At 36.2% G+C, this 13,332-nt stretch overlaps 1 protein-coding gene across 3 annotated transcripts; it reads right to left on the bottom strand.

Annotated features, from left to right (window-relative positions):
- Window positions 1-1,393: 1,393 nt before the first annotated feature.
- Window positions 1,394-7,412, bottom strand: LOC103927292 (cation/H(+) antiporter 18). Of its 3 annotated transcripts, none has more exons than XM_048566649.1 (4): window positions 7,037-7,412; window positions 4,605-4,851; window positions 3,028-4,029; window positions 1,394-2,925 (listed from the first exon to the last, which is right to left on the bottom strand). In XM_048566649.1, exons 2-4 carry the CDS (start codon window positions 4,803-4,805, stop codon window positions 1,708-1,710), a joined length of 2,421 nt encoding a protein of 806 aa, XP_048422606.1. In that variant the 5' UTR covers window positions 4,806-4,851; window positions 7,037-7,412; the 3' UTR covers window positions 1,394-1,707. The 3 variants fall into 3 exon arrangements, with proteins under 3 accessions (XP_048422606.1, XP_048422608.1, XP_048422607.1); XM_048566651.1 differs by lacking the exon at window positions 7,037-7,412 and adding an exon at window positions 5,032-5,312; XM_048566650.1 differs by lacking the exon at window positions 7,037-7,412 and adding an exon at window positions 5,011-5,312.
- Between the last annotated feature and the right edge of the window lie 5,920 nt (window positions 7,413-13,332).

The raw sequence follows: 13,332 nt of genomic DNA on the forward strand, positions 1-13,332 counted from the left end.
TAATTTTTTTTAAATTACCTTAAGAAAAAAAAATTTTAAAAATAATCCTAAATTTATTTTTTAATAATCTAGGGCTAAAAATTTAACTCAAAAGGGTTGGAGTTTTCTGGGTTAAAAATTTTAGGCTTTAACTCGAGAGTTGGAGATGGTCTCAGAGCATAGAGAATTTGGTGGGGTCATTCGCAACACTCAGACGAGATATTTTTTCATGTATTTGGAACAAAAATCGATACATTAATGTGAGTCCGTACACCACGTGTCGTATACTAATAGAAAGAAACTAAAAAAAATCTTCAACAATAAAAAAAACAGACGAAAAAAAACCCCTAAATAGAAGCAGCAAAAGGCAGCCTCCACTGCCAGCGCATCCTCTGCAAGGGAAAACATTGCCTCAATCTAAAAAGAGCACCCAAACCAAAAACTAAATCTGAGGGTGTTGACCAGAATCAATCCACCAAGAAACACAACATCCACAACCACACCTGCAAGGAAGGTCACAAAACGTAATAGAAGGAGGGAGAGGGCAAATAGGGTGTTAAAGGCTGATAATTAGTTCGGAATTAAGTTGCAATCTCAGGTTATGCACATGATTTATACTGTGGGTCTAAGTATGAGTGGGCATCCCTTGTTGTCTTGGGTTGTTGCTTTCTTTTTACTTGGGTCTGTCTACCCTTTTATGGTTTGCTTTGCTTGTGTAAGGTTTTGTTTTTTGTTTAGATTTAGGCCCATCTATCACAATTTGTATTTTCTCCCTTTCATTAAAGAAGTCTCTTTTTTGAACAAAGAAAGGCTAATGTTATTTACATGAAAGAAAGATGGAATAGTATCCCTTATTCATTCATAGTTTAGAAGATTAATGCAAATGACAAATCTCATTCTGAATCAAATAATAGCATTTAACACTTGGCAATTCAGGTTTATTTCTATGTGCAATCTAGCTCCACAACTTTCTTTCTTCCATTATAAAGAGGATTATGTGTTTAGCCATTAGGTAGGTGCATCTATTAGGTATGGTCGATGCAGGTAACAGATCTATCCATATGCAACTATACGCTATGACAATTGATAAATTAAACTTACGACCTTTCATAAACAAGCAGCTTAAATGGAGGTAAAGATAAACATTTATCTAACTATACTTTTCGTCATCATCTGTACCAAGGTTCTAAAAGACGTTAGCCGCTGGTTGGGCGATGGGTTAGGCCTAGTGCCTAGGCAGCTAGGCGGGCGCCTAGGTAGCTAGACGGGGTCTAGGCGGATTTAATTAAATCTATTATATTTCATATAAATAAGTGTCTATTTATACTTAAAATATATATAATTTCATCGTAAACTACAAAATATAATAACATATATATTATGAGCTATTGGAACATAATGAAAACATGGGAAATAAGCATATAATGTGTGTTCATTTAAGTATTCAACAAGTCTCTTACAATTTATTTAAAAAATAAAATGCAAAATGAAAGTTATCTATTTTCTGTCTAAGTGAATCGCAACCTAGGCGGGACTTGGCGGGCTAGACGGGTACTAAAGCGGTCTAGGTGGGCGCCTCAATAGGTCAAGGCGACCTTTTTTAATTTTCAAACACCTAGGCATTAATCGGGGCAGTAACCAACAACCTAGTGCCTAGATGAGGCTTAGGCGGGAATTTTTAGAACAGTGATCTGTATAATGATTCCAATACAGGCTCGGGAGAGCTGATCAGCCGGTTTCTGAATCTTCGTCCTCAGGCAACACGACGACCTTCGACAGACCAACTGAACCTGGAACTGCTGCCATCCCAAGATACTGCTGCACAACCAAGACCGATGCTGTAGTTGTGAAATCTGGAGAGGTCAACAAGCTACCTACAGGCCCCAGCTCCGGACAGTCTCCCTTGATATTCAAGGCAGCAGCTACTTGACCTTCGGGCCTTCTACCAACCAGAAACAGATTGCATCGATTAAACTCACGAATCAAATCAGTAGTTTCTGCAGCATTTCTCACCGCCCTCTCCTCATATATGATTGAGCTGTCATTTGGAACCTTCTTCAATTCAGCAATGAACTTCTCGTTCACTGACCCTGCTAAAGTGTTGGAGCCCTCGTTTATTTCCACTTGGACTATCTCCCGCTGAAGTTCAGGACTTGCTAAGAAGTGGACAACGGTTAAACTGTTACCCGGGTGCTCAGCCATTCGCATCCCATAAGCAAGGGCCTCATGATCATCACTACCCCCGAAGAATAGGACAACTATGCTAGAAGAAACGTTGCTGGCAGATACGTGGGTACTTCCACCAAGGCCACGGTCTACCATGATCCCCACTGAACATGGCGCATGCTCAAGAACCCTTCGGTTGACCCCTCTGTATTCAGTTCGAGTTGTCTCAAATACCCCATCCAACCTCTGGTGCTTGTGGAATGGGACAATAATAATTGCTACCCTTTTCCTTTCAGCTATTGCACAGATGTCCTCATGCATGCTAGAAACGGAAGAGATTGCTGTCATTGGACGGATAGCCACTCGACTCAGCTGCTCAAACGGTTCAAAAGCCACAACTACTTGATTATTATCTGAATCTGTCACCTTGTTCCAAAAGGGTAGTCCATTTCTTCTCGCCTTGTGAACCATCAGAATTGCAGAAGATCTCTCATTAAGCTCCATAAGATGCATTGCATAGACACAGAGTCGTTCCTTCTTTTCAGTCCCACGAGAAGCCTCGATGAGATTGATCATTGTGGGGAGGTTCCTTGTACCGTGGAAACAGGTCAAAATCCGGAGCTCAGTGCTTGGATCTTTCCCTTCAATTGTTCTGTACTTGTAATCAGATGTACTCTTTCTTTTAGCTGGCTTGTATACTGCCATTACTATAGGTGTCGTAATGAAGGTTGTGAAGATAGCCATGAGAACCATGATAGCAAACGTTTGATCATTCAAAACCTGCAATAACAGAACGCTAGCACCTTAAGTTACACGTGTATACAAAAATTTACAGAGGAAGCCTTGAGAATCCCATTAAAATTGGAAAATGCTTAATTTTACCTTTCTCTCTCTACCGATGTTAAGGACAATGAGCTCCACCAACCCTTTAGTATTCATGAGGAACCCGAGTGCCAGAGCCTCTTGAAAGGGCAGTCGGCAGAGGAGGGAAACAGCTACTGTGCCAAAGACCTTTCCGAAACAGGCTGTTGAAATGACCAAAACGAGGAGGCCCCATGACTGAGCTCCATGAATTGTAGCTATATCGGTCTTCAATCCACTAGAGACAAAGTACAATGGGAGGAATAGACTAGATACGAGATCCTCAACTTTTTCAACAAGAGCGCCTGCAAATGGCCCTTCCTTTGGGACAATGATTCCGAGCACAAAAGCTCCAAATAGGGCATGAATTCCAATAGTATCAGTGACAAACCCAGCTGCCAAAACTGCAACTAAAGTAGCACATACATACAATTCTTCTACTGGTTCACCTTCGGGACAGCGCTGTGCCATCCATTTAAAGATTGGTCGAACGAAAAATACACAACTGAGGACAAAAGCACACCCACACAACAATACCCATAGTGAAACCAGGGGAGAACGGCCAGTGCCAGAGAGGGAAATGGCAAGAGCAAGAAGAATCCACGCAGCCACATCATTGATCGCTGCTGCTGACATCGCCATTCGGCCAATATCAGTGGTTAAAAGCTTGAGCTCAGCCAAAATACGAGCCAGAACAGGGAAGGCAGTTATAGAAAGAGCCACTCCCATGAAAACAAGAAATGGTGGTCCATCTACACCTTTAGAAATAGTTTCTTTGAGGGCAAACGATGTACCAATTCCTAAAACAAACGGTAAGGTAATTCCTGCAAGTGCAATGCAGAGAGCCTTCTTTCCAGTGCGGCGGATGGACTTAGGATCCAACTCCATACCCACTATGAACAGAAAGAAGAGAAGACCAAGATTGGCTAAAGTATCCAACACTGTGAGACTTCTTTTTGGAAATATTGCTTCGATATAGTCTTTGTTGTGACCAAGAGCTGAAGGGCCAAGTAATATTCCACCCTGAAAAAAAAAAAGCAATACTAAGTTAAACTCTCCTATGCACAAGGATGTGCAGATATTTGTTTACTTCCAATAAACGTTAATAGAACAAAATATTATGTTTTTTTTCATTCTCCTTTTTTGGAAACGAGGAATTATTATTGTTTGAATGGCACATATGGTTTTACTTCAAAGGCCACTGAAAACATCTGTCTTTCAGACGAGAAGTTGCCAATGAAAGCACCAAAATCTATTAACTCCCACAACATATTGTTTGGAAATGCATAGCTCCTCTTAGACACTTGTAGCGGTGCACGAAAGTTCTTCTCTCTCTCTCTCTCTCTCTCTCTCTCTCTCTCTATGTGTGTGTGCGTGTGTGTGTGTGTGTGTCTCTCTCTCTCTCAGTGATAACTGATAACATCATTTGCATATTCAAAAAAAGGATTTGCAAAAAAATATTCAACCAAAGGCAAAGAGAGAAAGGGTAAGATTTCCACACATATAAATTTGATAATACATCATGATACGATAAATTGACTATCATTTTGAAGGCCATCATATAGCATATAAAGAAAACAAAAAGCATATATACTTACCACAATCTCTGCAATCACACGAGGCTGTCTTAGTGGTCGAAGAAGATAAGCAAGAATCCGTGTAAGTGTAACCACAAGGCATATCTGTAAGATGGCAAGAGGGAGAGCATAATCCAGAGGATTATCACCCTGAAAGACCCCATTAGATGTTGCTTTCATCGGTGCTGGACATGCGGTTGCAACTGTGGTATTTGTAGCCATTTTGCACCAGCAAAAGACAAGGAACTAAAGAGTCTGAGTTGAATTCCTGCATAATGTGATATACATATATAAGCATAGTTATCCTCGAATAAAATAGTTATCAGCAAAGTTTTTAAGCCCTTTTCATTAGCTTTCCTAAAAAATATAGCTTCCAGACTCAATACCACCCAAAACAAAGAAAAAAAGGAAAAAGGGAAGAGATTACAGTTCAGAATAAAGTGAGCGCCTTTGTGTTGTGTTAGTTTCTGCCGAGTGACTACTCTAAATCGTTTCTGTCCGTGTGTAAATGATTCATGGAAGGGCGATGTCTTTGTTCACATTTTCTTTTATTATAACAAACGCCAGAAAAGCCAAATAGCAACAATTATTCAAAATTCAAATCCATAACCGTTGACGATAATTAATTTTTAGGATTCAAAGAAGTACGCTAGCCAAAGAAATTTGCAATTATTTTAGCAACACAGTAACTAAGACTAACCATGAATCACGTTCAAATCATCACATTTTTTACCAAAAAAAAAAAAAAAAGAGCAGTCACAATATAATCAATATGCCACCAAAAAGTTGTACAAGGCTCATACTCTCCCATGTTACATAATTGTAAGCCACTCCATAATAAAGGAAAATTGCCTTTCGATTCGGGTCAGAGTTTCCAGAAAGGCTCACAAGAATCCTAGGCTATATTCGTGTTCAACGTACGACTTTATGTAATCAACCACAAACTATATTAAATAAATCCGAAACCATAACCTAAGACGAACTAATTCGGATTAAGGGCACGATTAACTAACTCCTGTTAAAACATACGTATAATACTTGTGTTGGGCTGTTGAATATTCAAGAAAAACATGGTGTGAAAAGTCTCTGGCCCTGTGGAAACTAGCTACATCGTGACAGTCAATTAATTGGATTAACGTGCATAAAAGGTTAGCTTGAATCAACTTGGAGGCAGATTGTCTGCGCTCCTTTTTGAATGTCCTTTCTAATTTTTTTTATTTGTAAGATCACGGTTAAGCTACGTCAATATTTTATATTCTTATTATTTTTTATCTTATTATTTTTATTAAAAAATTAATATAAAATGTTAACGTGACTTAACCGTGATCGCATAAAACAGAAAGAAATAAGAAGGAAGGGCACCCACAGACAATCTGCCTCCAATCAACTTCCCTCTTTTTGCTTCTGTACTGACATGGAAATTTCGACCTAAGAAAACGTGTACGACCGACCTATATGGTCCTCAAAACAATAGATATTTGTGAGATATTTATATTAACACGGAATAATATGTTATATTGTTAGTCTGGCAATTTTTTCCATTAATTAAGCAAAATTGATTTGTTGTGCAACTAAATTAAGTAGTTCGATAATATAACATATTAAACTGTTTAACGAGATCATAAAAAAGGAAAAAACTGGCACATAAGTAAATTTTTTTTTGATAGTGAAATAAAATGCATTAAAGAGAGAATCCCCTTATACGCCCAGTGAGCCATACAGTCAAATATGGAGTCCATGTTAGCCTCCATTGGGAGACAGGCATCCCAAATACAAAGCTCATTTTTCTTGAACCCAATGGCATAAAAAATGGAGATCTGACTAGAGGTGGGTATAAAAATGAGAAAAAATTTCAAAGTGGGACCAAAATTGACTATCTAAGTACAATTATCGTCACAGCTCCCCTTATTTGTTAGGCTTTTTTTTCCTTATTTCTTAGCTAACATAAGAAAACAAAGAGAAAATAAAAAGTAACACAAAAAAATTAAAATTAAATAATGAACCCCAGGAAACCACCATAAGCTGTGGTGAACCTGCATGTTAAAGGTTGGGTTCCAAAAGACAATAATGCCCAACACCGCCCATCAAATTTACCCTCTCTAAAATTTCAATAATATTCCAAAAAGTTACCTTTTTGTAGAGTTTAGCTCAAAGGCTAAAACTGTCTACTAATTTCCAGAATTTTTTTTTTCTCCAAGATACAGATAATGTTGGTTTCTCTTCGAATCAGCCAACAATTATTAATATTTCAAGCATTTGTGGACACAAAAGAGAGAAAAATACATATATTTTCAGAATACCCACAAGAATTATGAAATAAATAAAAAATTAAAAAAATATGAGCTTGGGAATTAATGTAATATTAGGTCCTATGTTTAACAATTACTACATGGGATAAAAGAACTGACAATAAATAAAAATTTAGCATTTAGGCATTGGAAATGTGTACTTACACGTTGTGTAAACTTGCACTTTCGTTCTCTTCCTTTCCCCTGAGATTTTCCGGGAAACCACGCAGAATTTTGCATAAAAACAGAGTAGAAAGAGAGGGAAAATCAGAGCCGCCACAGAATTTATAGAATTTATCTATAAATTCTGAAAAAAGACTGTTTCCTTAGAGAGTCTATGACACATTCTATCTTCATTTCTACCAAAAAAGGGAGAGCCTTTTCTGGGTAATTAGCTATGGACTTTCAAGAAAAGGGTAGAGAAAGAAATGGGGTGTTTGATTGCTGAGATAATTTGCAGAGATTGGGACAGGGGAGGGGAAACGGAGTCGAAAGTGTGATGCCAACGGGTTTGGGACGGGACCTCCCAAGTCTATTATAAACATATATATATATATAAGAAGAAAAGGTGAAGAGAGTTTTGATGTCATCGAGCTTTAACAAAAGTAACTGGATAAAAATGCCCCAAAATAAAAAACTTATAGGCATTCTAAAATAATGCATAAAATAAGATAGGAGTATTTTTATCATTTTAATTGTATTTTTTTTAATAATTAATTATTTTGTGGTTTTTTTCTTTAATTAGTACCTCACAATAGGCTATCAATAATGTGATTCAATTTATTTATTTTTAAATATGTTCAAAACATCTTAAGAAATGTGTAATGCTGGTTATAAAAAAAAAAAAAATCATTCGCACGCGATTAATAATGTGATTAAATTAGTTGTCAAATGATTATTATTTTTTTTTAACAAACGATATTATCTATACTAAGGGGGAAGGAGATGGGCTTAGCTTCACAATAGGCTAGCAACAATGTGATTTAATTAGTTGTTTATTAAATATTATTTTCTCTATTTTAAACATGTTCAAAACATCTTAATAAGTGCGTAACGCCGGTTATAAAAAAAGTATTTCGCACGCGGACAATAATGTGATTAAATTAGTTGTCAAATGATTTTTTCTTTTAACAAACGATATTATCTATACTAATAGGGAAAAGGTGGACTTAGCCTCATAATGGGTTAGCAATAATGTGATTCAATCAATTGTTTATTGGTGAATAGTGTTTTGGTGTCACCAAGCTTCAACCAAAAGAATTGCACAAAAATGCCCCCAAAACAAAAATCTTCAAAGGCATCCCAAAATAATGCATCAAATAAGGCAGGGGTATTTTCATCATTTTAATAATATTTTTTTAATAATTAATTATTTTGTGTTTTTATTTATTTTTTTAATTAGTATCTCATAATAGGCTAGCAATAATGTGATTCAATTTATCTATTTTTAAACACATTCAAAACATTTTAAGAAACGTGCAATACCAGTTATAAAAAAGATCTTTTGCACGCGGATAATAATGTGATTAAATTAGTTGCCAAATGATTGTTTTTTTTATCTATACTAAGGGGGAAGGAGGTGGGCTTAGCCTCATAATAGGCTAATAACAATGTGATTCAATCAGTTGTTTATTAAATATTATTTTCTCTATTTTAAATACGTACAAAACATCTTAAGATGCATGTAATGCCGGTTATAAAAAAAAATCTTTCGCACGTGGATAATAATATGATTAAATTAGTTGTCAAATGATTATTATTTTTTTAACAAATGATATTATCTATACTAAGGGGGAAGGGGTGGGTTTAGCCTCACAATGGACTAGCAATAATATGATTCAATCAATTGTTTATTAAATGTTATTTTCTCTATTCTTAATGTACATTCTATAGAGATCGATTTTATTATGTGAATTTAGATGCTTTAATTGGTTTATGAGGGGTTTCTTCTAGCGTGATCTAAGATTATTCATTTACTTCAAATATTTGACTTTCCTTTTGTCAATTTACACATATATATACATTTAAAACGTGAAATCATGCGTAGCACGTCGTGATTCAAAAAATGTGCGACATGACTTTTGAAAATTCAATTCTGCCCCATTGGGGTGTCCATAATCTTTAAGGACATTATTGTAAAACAACCATGACAAAAACGGATTATTAGAGCAAGTCCACCCCTAAAAAATGAACTAGCCTAAAATCCATTTAATCCACCCAAATTAATAGTAATTGACTTGATTAAACAGTAATTTGTTACATCCCGGCCCGGGACGGATCACTTCCCGGCCCCGCTCAACCACCGTAGCACAATATTGTCCGTTTTGGGCTTACCATTCCCTCACGGTTTTGTTTTTGGGAACTCACGAGTAACTTCCCAGTGGGTCACCCATCATGGGATTGCTCTAGCCTCCTTCTCGCTTAACTTCGAAGTTCCTACGGAACCCGAAGCCAGTGAGCTCCCAAAAGGCCTCGTGCTAGGTAGGGATGAGAATATACATATATGGATCACTCCCCTGGGCGATGTGGGATGTCACAATTCATCCCCTTAGGGGTCCGACGTCCTCGTTGGCACACCACGACTAGGGTTAGGCTCTGATACCAAATTGTCACATCCCGGTCCGGGGCAGATCACTTCCCGGGCCCGCTCCACCACCGTAGCACGATATTATCCGCTTTGGGCTTACCATTCCCTCACGGTTTTGTTTTTGGGAACTCACGAGCAACTTCTCAGTGGGTCACCCATCATGGTATTGCTCTAGCCTCCTTCTCGCTTAACTTCGAAGTTCCTACGGAACCCGAAGCTAGTGAGCTCCCAAAAGGCCTCGTGCTAGGTAGGGATGAGAATATACATATATGGATCACTCCCCTGGGCGATGTGGGATGTCACAAATTGGCCAAGTGCATCTCCATCCCTAAAAAATGAGCTGGCCGAAAGTCTAGTCAATTCGTATTAAAATATTATTAATTTTTTTATAAAATAATAAAAAAATAATTTTATTTTTAATTGTGGATAGAATTTTTAACTAATCTTGTCACGCTACGCGTCATTTTTCGAAAATATTCAATTTTTGTAGAAGATGATTAGGTATTTATATATAAAAAATCATTTAATTTTTTCTGTATTTTTAAACATTTTTTTTATAATTTTTTTATTAAGTCAATTAATCTGAACCATTGGATTTCAAAAAGGTTGACATCCAACAGCCAAAAAGCGGACACGTGGTCGGCGGTGAGACTATGACATTTTTTTTTAAGTCTGGAATGCACGCCCATGCAAGCGTGTATCCTATGTGCCAATCGCAAAAAGAGAATCAGCCATGGCTGACATCAGCATGACGTCAGATTGGCCAGTTCCTAACTCAACCCATTATAGGTCGGCCTAGAGATTAAGGTGGACTTTGGGCTGGTCTATTTTGTGGGGTTGACTAGATTTTTGGGGTGCCAGCCTATTTTTTTAGACTTTGGACCAGCCTCAAAAGGAAGGGTGGACTTGCTATTAGCGTGTGTCTGTATTAATTTTTCTGAAAGGTAGACAACAACACAATTACCATGCGTCATCGTCAAAGTTTAATGAGAATCAAAATTTAGGTGTATTTTGCTCACTAACCTCGACGAGATTTGCATTGTCATTTTATCATATGTAATTAGATATTTATGCTTTAGAGCTGAGATGAATAAATCGGTATCGAATTTTTTATTCACGATATTTAAAGTTAAGATTTCTCGCTTATAAGTTGAGATGAATATTACTGTTGTAGTACTAAGTGGTAGCATCATCACCTTAATGATTACAGTCAGATGAGTGTGGTTTTTTATTCTAATAGCATCTCCAATTAGCTTCTTAAATGAGTGGCTCATAAAATAGGGATTCCTCAAGGAGCTCCTAAATCTAGAAAGGAAAAAGAACTTCTAGTGGCTCTATACAGTTAATGCTAATTATTTCAATACTATCGTAAAGTATTTAAGGCAATGAATTGTTATTGTCACTCTAAAAATCTCATTTTGCACTACAAACTTTAAATAATTAGAAAGAAAATACACTTGCGAGGAGTGCATAATGAGATTTTTGGAGTACTACTAACAGTTCTCTAAGGTAAAACCAAAAATTTGAAACTTAAACCCTTTGACCATCTTTCCGCATAATCAACTTATTGTTGGTTTCAAAACTCAGTATAGTCTGACTAGGTTAGATATGTATTTGTTCCGAGTGTTGCTTTCATTCTTAGTGCCATGAGATGGCTCGAGGAAAGAGAAAATATGTATACCATTGTTGGAGGTTGCCAACAGAAAATAGTGTGTGTAGAGTTGTGTTGTGTTTGGGCTTAGATCTGACTTCTTAACTAAAAGATTGTGTACTAAATGGGACACTGGTTTGATTAAGTTCTTTTTTATGCCTCGAACAAACGAGGGCTTGAAATTTGCCTAAGTTATAACTAAAAGTAAAAGTAGAAATAGAAATAGAAGTAGGAAATTGAATGAAGTCATTTCATGATGGAATCGAGATTACAATCACTTACGAAAGATATTCCGAGTTGATGAACAAATCTACATGACTTGAAAAGTATACAAATTTGAAAGTATAAAGAAAGTAGAGTATATAAATTTGAAAGTATAAAGAAAGTAGTGAACTCTAGCAACATTCAGGCCATGTATGACAAGTTAATGCTAGAGGAATCCACTAAGATCACTAGTATCAGACTGGACTGAGTGGGAAACATTTTCCTCAAAGAGCTGATCAAGGTAGTTGGAATGACACATCATCCAAATCATACCACAGGGTGGTAGAGCAGTAACAGTTTTAGATCTTGGAGATTGGAAGTAGTGCTTGCTTCGAAGGATTGCTTCGATTTGTATATGAAGAGCTAAGGGGTTTTGCTGAAAAGGAATTGGTTTGTGCTGAAGAGCAGTTTAGTTGATTGAATAATCATTTGAGATTCATATAATCGTAGAGATTGAATTTGATGAAGGTACTGAGATTGAAGGCCTCTAATTCTTTTTATAGGCAACCTCAATCATATTGCTAAGCTGTCGCAATGGTAGATCGATTATTTGACGTTGACAATGGTTGCAATTTGTGGTTATGGCCTTATGCTGAAATTTATGGTGCATTGCAAGATTGTCAGGGTGAAATAAGCTTGTCTAGTGACGTGTTCTTCGTTATTTAAAGAAGTGAGAGATTCCTGAATCTGATGTATGACTTTGAATAAATAAAAATAGCTTAGCCCCATACATGCCTTATTTTTATTTGTTACCTCAATACTTAGCTTATAAGTATATACTTACTCCTTAATTTTTGTTTTGATTTAATGTTCTTCATGAAAAGAATTCTTTTACTTTTAAAATGTGATGAATCTTTTCGGTACAAGTGAATCATAACACTTCCATTTCTGGCAAGCCATCTGGATTTCCATTCTTCAATCCACACGTTATCTAACAAATAGGTATAAAACCATATAGGTTCATATACAAGTTATCTAACATCACTCTTGGAAATTAGCTTCATCTACAATATAGGTATAATCTGATAGTTATTAATTTTGAACAAATAACAATTAGTCTCTGACAAAATATAATAAAGAATTAATCATCTTTGTTTTTTTTAATGGAAAAGTAAATTTAATTAAAGAAGGAAACCTTTTGTACAACGTTTAGTACAATCAAACAAATAAGCATTTCAAGCAATAGTGAGTAAGGACCCATCGACAAGAAAATAGGTATCGTATGGGTTTTAAAAAAAATATTATATTTACTATCAAAGGCAAGTAGTTATACCAATAAGAAATAAACGCAAGATTATGGTTTAAATTGAAATCGCATAAATGCTGAGTTAAACAAAAAATTAGCCCCATTACACATTATTGCTAGCCCTTGTGAGGTTAAACCCACTCCCTTCTTCTTAGTGTAGATAATATCGTTTATGCGCAAGTGACCCTTTACCAGAGTGGTGGAAATTTATTGAGCCCTTACATAACGGCATGGATTCAAACTCTGTCGGTGACTAATCTAACATCTATCTAACAAAACCTATTGTTTGACAAAAAAAAAAAAATCGTTTGTGCCAAAAACAAAAAAGTAGACCCGTTACACAAGCTAAAAAAAACCATAATTTTACAATTACAAACTCATCATGAAAACAAATCAAACCCAGCGTGTGGGTATTTTTTAACGAGGCTTATTTATTTTTACGTTTTTTAATGGGTAAATTACACTTTACCACATCAGGTTTGAGGTCTATTGCAACCTTATACAACATTGTCAAAAAATTTCACTTTCATACGTCACGTACTATTTTATTTCAATATAATACCTCTGTTATATTTTTCATCCATTAGTTCGTTAAGAACTAGCTAAGGGATGCCATTACACATCAGCCCACTCCCTCCAAAACTTAGACACATCATAAAAAAATTAAATTAAATTAAAACAAAATGAAAAGGGGCCCACCCCCTTTTCTTCCA

Source organism: the organism of the source record quoted next, unplaced genomic scaffold (genome assembly GCF_019419815.1).
Source record: "Pyrus x bretschneideri cultivar Hongxiangsu unplaced genomic scaffold, Pyrus_bretschneideri_v1 Contig42, whole genome shotgun sequence".
Classification (NCBI taxonomy): Eukaryota; Viridiplantae; Streptophyta; class Magnoliopsida; order Rosales; family Rosaceae; genus Pyrus; species Pyrus x bretschneideri.

Coding starts and splice junctions, on each gene's coding strand:
- LOC103927292 (XM_048566649.1), bottom strand. CDS start 4,805: ATGGCTACAAATACCACAGTTGCAACCGCATGTCCAGCACCGATGAAA. Junction 4,030..4,604: donor GTGTGATTGCAGAGATTGTG/GTAAGTATATAT, acceptor TTTTTTTTTCAG/GGTGGAATATTACTTGGCCC. Junction 2,926..3,027: donor ACATCGGTAGAGAGAGAAAG/GTAAAATTAAGC, acceptor CTGTTATTGCAG/GTTTTGAATGATCAAACGTT.